Raw genomic sequence first — 13,301 nt, 5'->3', positions numbered from 1 at the left:
GGGAGGGAGGGAGTAGGACGCGGGAGTCAGGCACACAGTGGTGGGGCAAAGGAAGACTGGCGAGCAGCGGTTGGAAGTCAAGCTGGAAGGAACACCGCAAAGCAAGATCCAAACGATTCCAAAACTAAAAACCAAAAACACATTTTTCTCGCGGAGGTTGATTATACGAATTCACTTTTTTTATACAATGGTTTTTTCCCCTTCTGTTTCTCACAAGGCTTGCGGTTGTTGTCGGTTGCTTTCCCTGCTGCCTTAGCTTTTTTTATGATTGAGACGGGCGGTTGACATTGACGCGAGTTTTGCGGTTATTTATTTCTTTTTGATGCCGTCTAGCTTCCCGTCTCTTGTGACTGCACGTGGAATGTTGTGTATTCGTAGACATTGTCATTATATGTTTCAAGTTGCCTGTCACTGGTCTGACCCTGCGTTCTCCTTTGACCTAGGTAACCGATCGCCTTCGACATTTCTTGCGTCATCAGTAGCCACTTCGCTCGAATCGCGAGCAGAGCCGTTCATAGACTTGTTCTCTGGCTCTGGCTTTGCCAATGTTTCGTTCGTCTCTTCTCCTTTTTCAATTGCTGCTCTCTCGTCTTCTGCACCTTCTTCGCCCTCCACCGCGCCAGCCTTCGCCGCCTCCTCCTCCAGCTTCCGATACTTGCGTCGCGCCTTTTTTGTCGCGTTGGCCTTCTTCTTCTGCTTCGCGGCCGCCACGACGGCTGTCCGGCTCTCTGTGCCGTTGGCCAGCTCGTCCAGCCGCGCGGCGAGCAATGACCGCGCAATCGCCCGGTTTTCCGTGCGCGACCGCGTCGCCTGCGACTTGACCACAAGGCCCGTCGGCTTGTGCCGGAGTTGCACGGCCGAGTTTGTTTTGTTCTACACGCGGACGCAGCAGCCGGTCAGTATATGTCAGTCACAAAACTATTCCTTACAAAAGAAACACTGTACAAATCGTACAATCTTTTGACCGCCGGGCCCGGTCCCTTTGACAAACATCTCGTCGATTTCGTCTTCCGGGGGTGGCTTGGGCCGCGACGGCATTTGCTTTTTAGCTGCGTATGCCGAGACAGAGAAGGGCCGGACCGCCGACGGCGATGGACCGGCCGTACGCCATGGCCATAGTGCTTGGCACGCTGTGGCGGTATATTGTGAACGTCGAGATGTGCCAAAATGACATGAGCGCCAACACGAGAGTGAGATGAGAGGGCGCATTGTAGGTTGAGGACGTACAAAAGCTTTTCAAAGCTGCAGACGAGTATTGCACGCTGAAATGTAAACAAGTATACAAGGCATTGCTCTTGCTCCGATTTGTTGCTCAATGCATGGCAGCTCAAGTTGTTTCAAAGGACAAGCCCGTGATGAGTACGATTTACAGTCGTGCAGTGATGCGCCTGTGCTTAGCGACAACGTTATACTGAATGGCCGTGTTCCTCAGGTGTGTCTTAGCACGGACAGGGGATGTGGTGGTTTGACGACTTTTGACGATTGGCACGTGACCGGAAATTTTAATTGAAAATATTTCAACGGGGCTGCCAGTCAGAGGGAAAGATGGTTTCAGAGCCTGCGCGCCACTGGCCAACGCCTGCAGGACCCCTGACTATCCAATGGGGCGCCGCGGTTTCCCGTTTCCCTGTGGCGCGTCCCAGTGGCCGGGCATCCGGAAATGGCAGCCTTTCTCGTCCCTTTTTCGCAATCAACACTGTTCTGCCTCTTCTCTTTTCTCGACAACGCTCACGATCACGAATTGCCATTGCCTGCGCTCCGACAGTATATCTTCCATCTCTACCGCCGACCACTCGTCAAATCCATTCTTCGCGCCTCCACACCGGCCCTTTGCCCATACTGCGTCCGGGTGAACTCGTGCCTCTTTGCCCATTGACGGACGACCCCTTTTTGATAATCGAATATCTCACCGTCTTCACCACCGCCATCATGTCGCCCCTCGAGCGCTTCAGCAAATGGGTCCAGCTCAAGATCTACCAGTTTGAGGTCACCTACAGCGTCTACATGCTGACACCCACGGAGAAGTTCTTTGTCTGTACGTTTTGTCTCCTCTCTTTTGTCCTCGCTCCGCTCGCTTCTTTATGCCCTTGCTGCGCTCGTTCATATACCCCCGTTCTCCATCATTCGCTCTTTGCTAACTCGTCAGACTCCCTCCTCTTCCTCCTCACGAGCCTGACCTCCATCGCCATCTTCCTCTACCTCCCCCACCACGTCGCCTTCCTGATCAACCGCGCCTGGTTCTACGCCCACGGTGACAGCCAGTTTGACGCAGCCCAGAGCCTACTGCAGGGCGTGGTCGTAGCAGAAAAGGCCGGCACCACGGCTGCCGTGCAAGTTACCACGACTGTCGAGAGCCTCGCCGACGCCGCTGCGACGGTCGTGCGGGAGCTGTAGGCGGGAGGTAGACGGTGACGACAAATGGTGATGGCAGTCGGTGATGACAACCGGCACCGATGCGCTTGTTCCGCTGATCAAGCACTTTATATTTATTTCTCTTTTTTGTTTCTTTTTCGTTGTATTACGGCGTTTGGAGGGGACGACATTACGGGACGGGTTGGCCGCGCATTTGGCTACTGGGAACCACAAGCAAACAAGCAACAAGCAACGCGCAACATACAACATGCATACGGCGTACAAAGACTCTATAATCACAGACGTTTTACGTTCTAGGAGCGAGGAAGCGGACGACATTGGATAGGACGGGCGACGCCCTCATTGTACTCATTGTACTCATTGTACCCATACGTACATACATATAACCTTAATCAATAATGCTCACACAATATAGACTTTTCCATTATCTTTTGATGCCCTCTATTGTTTGCTTTTGCCAATGTGTCCATGTCCGTGACGCCTGTTGTATAAAAATGACCCAATGCAAAGAAAGAGACGGCAGTAGGCTAGACCCCGGCTATATGATACACACGCAGAGATGCATCCTCGCCAGCAACCGCCAGGTCGGCACCGGTTTCGGCGTTGGTTTCGCTTCCGCTATCAATTGAGCTGGTGGTCGTCGGCGGCCGCCAGGCCAGCTGCAAGACCGCCCGTGGCAGGCACAGAGTGGCATCGAATGCCACAGCCGCCGTTACAGCCAGCGTGTGCGCGTCCAGCGACACAATCGAGAGGCGACCAGCTTCCGTGCCGATGGCCAATGCCAATGTGGACGTCGACGAGGTTGCGGTTGTGGTCGTGGTCGGCCGCCACAGGAAATCAACCGCCGTGACGGGGTGTTCCTGTGGGATCGTCGTGGCGAGGGCAAAGGACAAGGATCGGCCCGTCTCACCGTCGCTGGAGGCCCACACTTTGACATTTTTGTCGCGGCCGGCCGTGGCAAAGACGCTGTGGCCGTTTCTGTGGCCGGTTGCATTGGAGGTGGAGGGAACGGGCGGTACCCATGCACAGTCGAGAACCATGCGCGTGTGCGCCTTGCTGTTGTTTTGGAGAAGGGTGTAGGTGGCGGGGGTGTCGCCCTTTTCTTTTTGTTCGTCTCCGTCCCCTCCCGCCGCCGACGACGGCTGTCTCTCGAAAACGGCCCACTGCCGGTCGCGACCCACACTCAGCAGGTACCGGTCGTCGGCACTGAACCGCAGCCGCGTCACCGTCAGCGTGTGCGTGGCCAGCGGCGGCCGCACCTCGGTCCACCGCGGAGCCGTCTCAAACAGGCGCACAACGGCGTGGTTGAGCGAGCTGGCGCGGCACGCACTGGCCACCAGCCGGCCGTCGTGGCTGACGGCCAGGCAGCTGATCTCGTAACCGTGGCCGTACAGCTTCTCGGTCTCGGGCCAGAGCGTGTTGCGCGCCAGAACATCCTCGGGGGGTGGGCCGTCGCCAGCGGCGGCGTCGCCGGTAGTAGCGTTGGTGTCTTCGGCACGTGCCTCGCTGTCGACCACCACCTCCTCATCCACGGCCTTGTTGGACAGGCCGAGCACGGGCATGTTGGCGGCGTCAGGCAGCGCGTCCACACCCGTCTCGCCGTCACCACTCGACCGCCCCGTCAGCCGCGCCAACAAGCGTGCCACCGTCTTGGGCTCGTGGAACACGCGCATCAGCTTCTCGTCGGCGCCCGACACAAACTGCGAGGCGCCCAGGCTGTCGATGCAGTTGAGGTCGTAGCCGTGAATCTGCGGGCGGGCCATTTCGTGCCAGGAGCCGAGGGACGAGGCGGACAGCGACGGCGACGGCTTCGTCCACGCGGCGTGCAGCCGCGTCGTCTGGTCGCCGCTCGTCGACAGCAGGTAGGCACCGTCGCGCGACCATGCCACGCCCGTCACGGGCGCCACGTGGCCGGCCACGCCGACGGCCTGGATCCATCGTGCGTCCTCGTCTTTCTTGTCCTCGTCTTTTTTGTCCTCGGCCGGCGCCTCGCTTTTGTCCTCGCCGGCCGCGCGAGACGTCGTGGCAAGAGTCCACCGGCGCCAACTCCCTGTCCGGCACAGCGTCACCACCTCTTTCCCATCCGGCGACCACAGTCCCGCCCAGAAGCCGCCCACACTGCCTGTCGCCGTCGTGGCGCCCTTTTCCTTGCTCAGCTCACCCAGCCGTGCTGTCGTGACCCAGATGCCCGACGCCGCGTCGGCCTCCCAAACTGCCAGTGAGTTGTCTGCCGAGGCCGTCAGCAGGCGCAGGGGCTTGCTGCCCTTGGTGTCCTTGTTGTCCTCGCTGCCGCTCGATGCTGTCCACCGCGCACTGTAGATCCAGTCCTCATGCCCCAACAAGAGCGCCTCAAATGTCACCGAGTACTCGTCGCCGTCGTCGTCACCACCGGCTCGCACCCGGTGTGCCTTGTTGGAGGGTGCGTTGCTGCTGCCGCCCTTGCCGTGCACTGGGACACCGGCGGTCGGCGCCTCGTCGCCCACCGCTGCGGCTGCCGCCGTGGCCGAGGCCGTCGGTGGTGGCACGACTGCGCCCTTGTGGATGCGCCACAGCCGCACATAATTGTCCTGGCTGGCCGACGCCAGCAGCAGGTCCGATGCAATCGACACGCCCTCCCAGCCAAAGTCCAGCGACCGGACCCAGCCCTCGTGGCCAGTGAGGCTGGCTTGCAGTGCGAAGGCGACGCCAGATTCTGTGCTGGCCGTGCCTGCCTCTGCTTCTGTGCTCGTGCTCGTGCTCGTTCTCGTGCTTGTCGCCGTCTCGGAGCCGCCAAAGATCTGAATGCGGTTGTTGGTGCCAGCGGCAGCGAGCAGCCACGACTGCGACCCTCCCGCTCCGGTGCCGTCCGTCAGTGCCACCAGAGCCAGACACAGGGGAAAGTACCGCGGCGCCGTCTGGATCGTCTGCAGGAGAACAATCTGTAAAGGCGGCTCGCTGCTGGCATCGCCGCCGCCGCCTGTCCTCCGCTCCAGCGCCCAGATCTTGATCTTGTAGTCGGCACCGCCCGTGGCAAAGATCTGCCGGCCGTGCTCCGTCGGTTGCCCTGCCTTGGTAGCCGCAATGCAGTTTATAGGCGCCGCGTGAGATTCCTCAATCGTCTGCACACACTGTGGCGTCGCTCTTCGGCTGGTCGTGTCGGAAGGCACGGCCCACAGCTTCAGCGCCTTGTCGTCGCCGCCGCTGACAAAGTAGGACCGGCCGTCTTCGCTGTCCACTGCCAAGTGCTGCACTGCCTTTATTTCGCTGCCGTGTCCTCCAAGCAAATGGGCCACGCCGTTGGCATCTGCCGGCCGCCACACGGCCAGGTTCACGCCTGCACCGTAGCACAGCGTGCCGTCGGCGCCCCAGTCGGCGGCGGCCGTCTGCCGGTTGGCCCCAGCAGCCAAATAGGCCGTGCTGACGGCCATGGGGGCGTATGAGATGCGGAAAATATAAAATATAAAAAAAAAAGTGGTTTGATTAAAGGGGCGTCGAGAGTACTGCTTTACAGCCTTGTTGGGGAAGGAGCGATGGGTCGATGAGTGACGATGAAAAAGTGAACAAGGCCTGTGATCTGATTGGCTGGAGCTCAATTTGGCAGGTGCGCCTTGCAGCTATTTGTGACAGCAGGTGCCATCCAACATCAGCAGCGAACAGTGCCCCACAGCCTAAAAGTCAACTCAACCTCCAACGTTGGTCCAACGTTCATCCAAGGCTCAACTCAGCATCCTCTTTTTGCATCCAATCATACACTCTCTCATAATGTCGGCCCCTACCGGCGAAACGATTCCCATTGTCGTCGAGTTCTCGTGAGCTCCCCCCGCCCTTCCCCTTTCCCCTTCTCCGTTTCCATGTCTGTTCACCATTCTCTAACCACAAGCAGAGGCGGCCTTGAAATGTTGTTCGCCGACCAGAAGCGGCTCGACATGCAGCTGCCCGTACTGGACACCCAGGGCCAGCCCGCCACGGTCGGCTTCCTCATCTCGCACCTCTGCGCGACGGCAATGTCCGACGGCCGCAAGGACCTGTTTGTTCTCGAGGCAGACCACCTGCGGCCGGGCATCTTGGTGCTCATCAATGATGCCGACTGGGAACTTGAGGGCGAGGAAGCCTATGAGGTCCAGCGCGGCGACAACATTCTGTTTGTGTCCACGCTGCACGGGGGCTAAGCGGACCGAGTGTCTTACAAAGACAGATACCAACAATCAACGCCGCACAATGGACAGTGTACAATGCTACACGCGCCGCGACGACCAATGGTAGCAGGGGCAGGAAAGCATTCCTGTCACCGACGGACGCTGCTCACTGAGCAAAACGCCCATTTGTGGTCTATGGACAAAACAGCCGCGCACAGCCTGGACAGTTGTAGTGCTGTTCGGTCGATGTGTTATGACGCCAGTTGTATAGCCAGAGCAAAGATGGCTACAACAATTTATCTCCGCAGCTACCTGTCTCTTGTCTATATCTGGGCCTTGGGAATCGTTTCCCGTCCTTCTTGCGTTTGCGGAGTTCGCGGTTTGGTAAACGGGTGCCAGCGGCGACTACGTCCACGGTGATGGGAACGGGAAAAAGCAATCTAATGGTGTCCATGGGAGGTGGATGGCAGATTGTTGGAGCATTGGTGGACCGCGGATGTGAGTGTGGGAGGAAATTGTTGAAGAGGACCGCATACCCCAGATGAAAAGGCGAGACAGCAGCACAGAAAACCGGTGAAGAATCTAGACGCATCGAGATGGGCAGGACACAATTGCATGAAACATTATGATGCGCAACAAACACACTTCTGCGATGACTGTCTGGATTCTGCTCGGACCTCATCTCCAATTGATTGAGTGTTGCGTTTGTACTTTGTTGTCGATCTCATGCATGTCATCAAATGCACTTTTATATGCACTATTAAATGCACTTCAGCTGACAGTGCACACCGCTGCTTTGACGACCCTCGATGCAACGAAATTTTGTGGCGTCTGCAGCTCGCTGTATCGAGCACTTGATCACCTCCGACTGGTTGTTCTTTCGAATTGTTATCATTGCCGCACTTTTTCAGAGGACGATAGCTAAATGACCCTACTAGACAACTATACAGGCCGACAATACAGACCGACTATGCTACAACGACGCCCGTCTCTCCTACTGTCCCATCTTTGAAAGTCCACGCACGACCAAAGCAATACGTTTTAAGTGGAAAGAGTGAACGAATCCTGAATGTGCGCGTCAATGAGTATCAATAACTACCAACAATGGATAAAAGAAACAAGTTGAAGACAAGAAAAAGAATGAACGCTCGCTCTGACGACTCCAATTCTCCGCCTCTCGTCCGATCCCAAGCCAGTTCAAGGCCAAATCCAGCCTTACACCTTGCACTTTGCCACCTCTTCCTCTTTTACTTGCAGGACGTCCATATTGCTGTGTCTTTCCAAGTAGACCATTCAAATAGTCTGTCGCTGTGATGGTTTTATATGAAATATAGGAAGTGTGCCAAACAAGAGATATCAACATGAAATTCAATCATGAAATGACAAAAATCAAACAAGTCACAAAACAAATAGGCTCCTCGTACAATCGCACATATAAAGTGAACACTATAGCGAAAAGTATAGCAAACAGTATAGCAAACAGTATAGCAAACAAAGCAACAAAAAACAATTCAACGCAGCGCAAACAACATAACAAATTTAAACTTTGTCTTTCAAATCCATGATAGGCCGTAAAACATTCATCGTCCACGTCCACTAGTACACGCCATTGTCAAGGAAACGCATATCCGACGGATGGTGGCTGCCCGGCGGCGGCGGACCGGCGTTGGTGCCCGGCGCGCCAGGACCGCCCGGCTGGTGTGCATTCTGCAGGTGGTGGTGCTGCTGCTGTTGATGCTGCTGGGCGTGGTGCACACCGTAGGCCTGCGGCGGCGGCAGAGAGGGCGTCAGAGACGGCGTCAGAGACGGCGGAAGCGTCGGGATGTGGTGCGGGTGCGGCTGGTAGAGGTTGGACTTTGCCAGCGGCGGGAGAGGCTGTTGTTGGTGGTGGTACATGGCATAGGCAGTCGCAGACTGTTGCTGGTGCTGGTGCTGCTGGTGGTGCTGCTGGTGGTAGGTCGGCTGCGGCTGCGACTGGTGATGCTGGAGATGCTGGTTGGCGGGCGCCGTGGGCACCACCATGCTGTTCATGCTGTAGCTGCCGCTGACGACGGGCGGGGCCAGGCTCTGCTGCTGCTGCTGCTGCTGCTGCTGACTCTGAGTCATCCGAGGCTCGTCGTCGCCACTCTCGTCGTCGTCCTCGTCGTCTTCCCCGTGGTTGCTGCCGTCGCTGCCGGGCGACCGACGCAGGCCGCCGCCGCGAGTTTGCCCAGCCTGCCCAGCCTGCACCGCCTGCACAGATTGCACAGGCCGCACGCGGCGGTGCTTACCGCGGCCCTTGATGCCCTTGTTGCTGTTCTTGTAGAGCCCCGCAAAGTAGCCAAACAGCTCGCGGTCGTCGTCGGTGATGGACGCCTCGACGGCGGCATCGCCGGCCGCGGCGGCGGCAAACTTGGCCGTCAGGGCCTGCAGGGCGCCGGCGTGGTACTTGTTCTGGTGCGCCTTCATGTTGCCGAGCTGCGTGAAGCGCTTGGTGCAGCCCTCGAGGCGGCAGTCGTACGGCTGCAGGCGCAGGTGCGTCTTGTAGTGCGCCTTGAGGTTGCCGCGCTGGGCAAAGTTCTTGCCGCACTTTTCGCAGCAGAACGGCCGCTCGCCCGTGTGGCGGCGCTCGTGCGTGCGCAGGTTGCCGAGCTGCGAAAAGTGGGCCCCGCAGCCCGCGTAGCTGCAGACGTAGGGCTTTTCGCCCGTGTGCGACCGGCGGTGGATGTCGAGGTGCGTCTTCTGCCAAAAGGTCATGCTGCAGCCGGGCAGCGTGCAGGGGTACGGCTTCTTGACGGGCACGACGTCGTCGTTGCTGTTGTTGTTGTTGTCGTCGTTCAAGTAGTGGTTGCTGCTGCTCGAAAGACGATCCTCCTGTCCGGCCTCGTGCGCACCCGTCGGATGCGGACTGGTCGAGGCGCTGTGCCGGTGTTTGCCATACTGTTGCTGCTGCTGCTGCTGCTGTGACGGCGAGCCATACCCGGAAAAGGCATTGATTTGTTGTGCCTGTGCCTGGACCTGGACAGGCAGCGGACCGCTCTGCAGCGGCTCGGCCTCGCCAGCCACGTCGGCCTTGGACTGGATCGTCCGCATCAACAGATCAATCTGCGTCGAAAACGTGGGCCGGAACGACGTGTCCAGAGCAGCGGCCGGGCCTGTCGTGGTCGTGGCTGACGTGGTCGTGGCCGACGCGGTCGTCGCTGGTGTCGTCGTTGGTGTCGTCGTCGTCGTCGCTGCCGTCGGACTGCACGGCGAGTTGAGGGTGGTCACGCGTCCGCGGCTGCCAACGCCCGCAAGGTGTGGTGAAACGGCCGTGATGGTAGCGACACTGCTGCTGCGCCGCGAGCTTGCACCCGCGCGTCGACGTGGCGAGACAGCCGCGGCGGGCGGCAGCGGCTGATGTTGGTACGGTGAGGTGGCCATGGGTATCTGCAGTGATTGTGGTTGCTGGTGCTGCTGCTGGTGCTGTTGCTGTTGCTGTTGTTGTTGCTGCTGTGGTGGTGTTGGTTGCGTCGACTCTGCGCCCGTCAAAGAGGCCATGGAGAGCGCTGGCACGGCAGCCAGGCTAGCCACAGACACAGCGGCTCCTCCATAGACGGCGTTCATCAGGTGGTGGCGTTGGTCTTGGTGTTGGTGATGCTGGTGCTGATGCTGTTGATGCTGTTGATGCTGTTGATGCTGTTGATGCTGTTGATGCTGCTGGGCAGCCGTTGTGCGAGTGTCGTACGACATGACAGGCTGCGTATCCAGGAGCATGTACTGGGGGTGGCTGTTCTGGTGCTGGTGATGATGCTGCGACGGCGGCGCCGGCTGGGACCAGCGAGCCCAGTGCGGCGGGACGGGCGGCTGTGCGGCGAGAGCCAGTTTGCCGGTGTTGGTGCTCGGCAGAGTGACCGAGCGGACAGCGGCGAGGCCGTGTTGTTGGTGAGAAGAAATTGAGGGATCCAGTGGATGGACGGGGGCAGTGGGCAGAGAGGCACGATGGAGATGCAAAGTGACGATGAGAGGGAAAGAGGAGAGAAGAGAGCTGAGTCTGTTGGTTGATGGAAGAACAGTTTGCTGTCGTGCGTTGAGGCTTGGAGAGGTCGACGAGTGAAAGAGAGTCGGTCGAAACGAACAAGTCGATCAGCCGAGAGGGACGGGACGGGGCCCAAGTATGATATATGTGTAGAACACAGGACAAGAGTCATATAGTCATATACACGACAGCTAGGAGGCATGGGAATGGCAATACGGGCAAGGATGGTCCAAGGATGTTTTCAAAAGGTGAGCACAGCATAATGTTGTCTGGGTCGTGGCTGGAGGGCGTGTCGTTTGGTGGGGAGGATATGCAGAAGGGAAAAGAAAGAAAAAGAAAGGGAAAAAAAAGAAAAGAAAAAAAAGTCGAGGACGTTGAGACAGGCTGGCAAGCCAGAAAACGAATGGCGGTTGACAACTGAACAAATGACGATGGATGAGCCTTGGCGGTGGGTGGTCGACCGGCGACAGACGGTCGACGGCAGACGGCGTGGCCCCGGAAGTCGATCCCAGTCTAGGCCAAACCTTGTGTTTCTTTTCTTTTTTCTTTTGTCTTCTGTTGCCTTTCCTGGACCGTATCGACACAAGGGCAGGGGCTGCTACGGCGTTAAGGCTATGTCCACCAGGATCAGGATTGGGTGGGGAGGTCAACTGTGATCTCCGTAGTTACTGCTTTCATTCAGTAGACGAAAAGATGAGAAAACGAGAAATAGAGGGGACGAAGAGGGTGTGGTCACCGGTGGGGGAGGTGTGAGGGCTGGGGGTGGACTCGAAGCAGGCAAGGGTAGGGGGGGGGGGGGTGCTCCATACGACATGCGCCTAACTCTTCATACATCCAGACTACGACATCGACATACAAGTACCAAACATTCCCACTGCCTCCTCTACGGCACTGTGGATCGTGCGAGAATCAATCGCCTGGGAACGGCCGAGGAACTTGCCGTTTCTTTCCACCAGCAATCTTGGTTGACTGCGAACAAGCGTCGACTGAATCGGCGGAGGGCAGAAGGGGCGTGAGGGCGTCTGCGCAGGCGTCGGGGTTCGCGCTGTCCGTTGTCCGTTGTCCGTTTTTCGTTGTCTGCTGTCAGGTGTACGTTTCCAGAGCAGACGCCCTCGTGCTGTTCCTCGCTCTCGTCATCTCGTCATCTTCTCGCTCTCGAGCCGAAGAAGAAAGCAGCAGAGACGCATCATCTGCGAGCGATTCTGTAACGTTGCGGGGGCATTGCGAGGAAAAGAAACCAAGTCGTGGAAATAAACTCAAATACTGGCATCAAGTCAGCCCCGTCCACCTCTCCACAAGTTTACCTCTCCACCAGTCCACAAGGCCACAAAACGACGCAGTATCCGCACGCCCTCATCCACACAGCGACCCAGACAAAGCTACCAAACGACGGTCCGCGCTACGACCAGATACAGCAAAAGAGTGACTGCGTGGTTTCGCGTTAAAAGAGGTGGTAAACGGGCAAGGCGGTTGTGAGGTGGTGTGTGGTTTTACGCCGCTCGTTGTCCCTTTCTTGCCTCTGATGCATTGTTCTGGCCCTGCCGCTCCTCTCCCTGCGCAGCATCAGCCCAACCTGGCTGGCACGAAGGTTGTTGAGAGAAGCAGATAAATACGCAGTACTAAATAACGACTGCTCTAAATAAGCACTGTACTAAACTTAGCAAAATAGCTAGGTGGCAGGGTGTCACTTGTGATGGAGTACGAAGAACGGAAAACAGTGGTCCCGTTTCGATAGTGCCGCCGATTCAAAGAAACGCGCCAGCGAATGCCAATCGTGTAATATACGACATACTGTGATAGATGTAGTTGCGGTGTCACAGCTGGTGGACGTATTTGGGAGTTGACAGACACAGATGGCCAGTTCGGTCAATCTCGGAGGTATCCGTGCACACCTAAGTGACAATCTACAAGCTACATTCACAAGTACAAGCTATTTGCCACGACTGGTACCGGTACAAAACTCGGCTTCTCCCCCGACTGCTCATCTTAAGGTGCAGGCTATGTGAGACATTCTGGAGCCGGCGCAACCTGTGATGTTGCCGCGGGAGCTGGGACTTGGAGGTACAGAGAGATGTGACAGACGACGGGGGCAGAGAGGCGACAAAAATGAACAACGGGGATATTTTTTCTTAAAAAAAACGTAAACCAACGAATCAAAATAATTATGTGCCTTCTTGCCCGCCAAGACACACGACTGTTTCCACTTCTAGGATGGTCACGGAGTGTTTCCTTGTCGATTTCGAGCGATGCCCTGTGTTGCGACCTCTGATTTACACATTTTCGCTGCTTTCCCTTTCATAGGCCCCTCACGGCCATCGCACTAGCCACGCCAGTCAAGTCAAGCAGGAATGCAGACACTTCCAATCCTAGGACGACAAAAAGAAAAGAAAACAAGGCCAGGAATAAGAAAAGACCCAACTTGGAAGGTAAAGAAGATATGAAAAACAGAAAGAAAGAAAGAAAGAAGAAGAAAAAACCCAACTTGGAAGGCAAAGAAAAGATGAATGAATAAAAAAAGGTTGAAAACCCCGAAAACTACAGAGAAAGAATACAGAGACAGGGGGGGCGCATCGGGAAGGATTTCAAAAACCTCCAAGACAATCTAAGACAGGGGTTGCTCTCAGCTGCCTGGACCTAAAAGTACGTCGTACCCCTGGATGGAGTCATTCGTGGGGCCGCCGTGCAGGTGGCAGACGAAGAAATATGGCACGCTTGCAGGTGCATAGCCGGTGATGCGATTTCTGGTAAAGAGAGTGGAAAAAGGGGAAGGCAACAGACGTGCGGAGGACTGACAACGAAAGTCAGACAGTGGACGA

The 13,301-nt window shown here is 57.0% G+C and overlaps 6 protein-coding genes across 6 annotated transcripts; 3 read left to right on the top strand and 3 right to left on the bottom strand.

Annotated features, from left to right (window-relative positions):
• Window positions 1-408: 408 nt before the first annotated feature.
• SPSK_00177 (peptidyl-tRNA hydrolase domain protein) lies at window positions 409-1,038 on the bottom strand (the record flags this gene model as incomplete). Its single annotated transcript, XM_016727157.1, has 2 exons — window positions 409-873; window positions 955-1,038. 2 exons carry the CDS (start codon window positions 1,036-1,038, stop codon window positions 409-411), a joined length of 549 nt encoding a protein of 182 aa, XP_016586420.1.
• A 507-nt stretch (window positions 1,039-1,545) lies between these two features.
• On the top strand, window positions 1,546-2,394 carry SPSK_00163 (uncharacterized protein; the record flags this gene model as incomplete). Its single annotated transcript, XM_016727143.1, has 2 exons — window positions 1,546-2,035; window positions 2,147-2,394. 2 exons carry the CDS (start codon window positions 1,546-1,548, stop codon window positions 2,392-2,394), a joined length of 738 nt encoding a protein of 245 aa, XP_016586419.1.
• Window positions 2,395-2,900: 506 nt separating this feature from the next.
• SPSK_00081 (elongator complex protein 2) lies at window positions 2,901-5,780 on the bottom strand (the record flags this gene model as incomplete). The annotated part of the gene is made up of 1 exon (XM_016727061.1): window positions 2,901-5,780. One exon carries the CDS (start codon window positions 5,778-5,780, stop codon window positions 2,901-2,903), a length of 2,880 nt encoding a protein of 959 aa, XP_016586418.1.
• A 334-nt stretch (window positions 5,781-6,114) lies between these two features.
• SPSK_00187 (ubiquitin-related modifier URM1) lies at window positions 6,115-6,521 on the top strand (the record flags this gene model as incomplete). Its single annotated transcript, XM_016727167.1, has 2 exons — window positions 6,115-6,161; window positions 6,236-6,521. The coding sequence occupies 2 exons, from the start codon at window positions 6,115-6,117 to the stop codon at window positions 6,519-6,521; spliced, it is 333 nt and encodes a 110-aa protein (XP_016586417.1).
• Window positions 6,522-8,084: 1,563 nt separating this feature from the next.
• SPSK_00096 (uncharacterized protein) lies at window positions 8,085-10,223 on the bottom strand (the record flags this gene model as incomplete). The annotated part of the gene is made up of 1 exon (XM_016727076.1): window positions 8,085-10,223. One exon carries the CDS (start codon window positions 10,221-10,223, stop codon window positions 8,085-8,087), a length of 2,139 nt encoding a protein of 712 aa, XP_016586416.1.
• A 33-nt stretch (window positions 10,224-10,256) lies between these two features.
• On the top strand, window positions 10,257-10,511 carry SPSK_00192 (uncharacterized protein; the record flags this gene model as incomplete). Its single annotated transcript, XM_016727172.1, has 2 exons — window positions 10,257-10,391; window positions 10,416-10,511. 2 exons carry the CDS (start codon window positions 10,257-10,259, stop codon window positions 10,509-10,511), a joined length of 231 nt encoding a protein of 76 aa, XP_016586415.1.
• Between the last annotated feature and the right edge of the window lie 2,790 nt (window positions 10,512-13,301).

The sequence above is a fragment of the Sporothrix schenckii genome (genome assembly GCF_000961545.1).
Source record: "Sporothrix schenckii 1099-18 chromosome Unknown Cont46, whole genome shotgun sequence".
Lineage (NCBI taxonomy): Eukaryota > Fungi > Ascomycota > Sordariomycetes > Ophiostomatales > Ophiostomataceae > Sporothrix > Sporothrix schenckii.
Note: the sequence above shows the minus strand (reverse complement) of the source record. Positions and strands in the feature narration are given on the sequence as shown.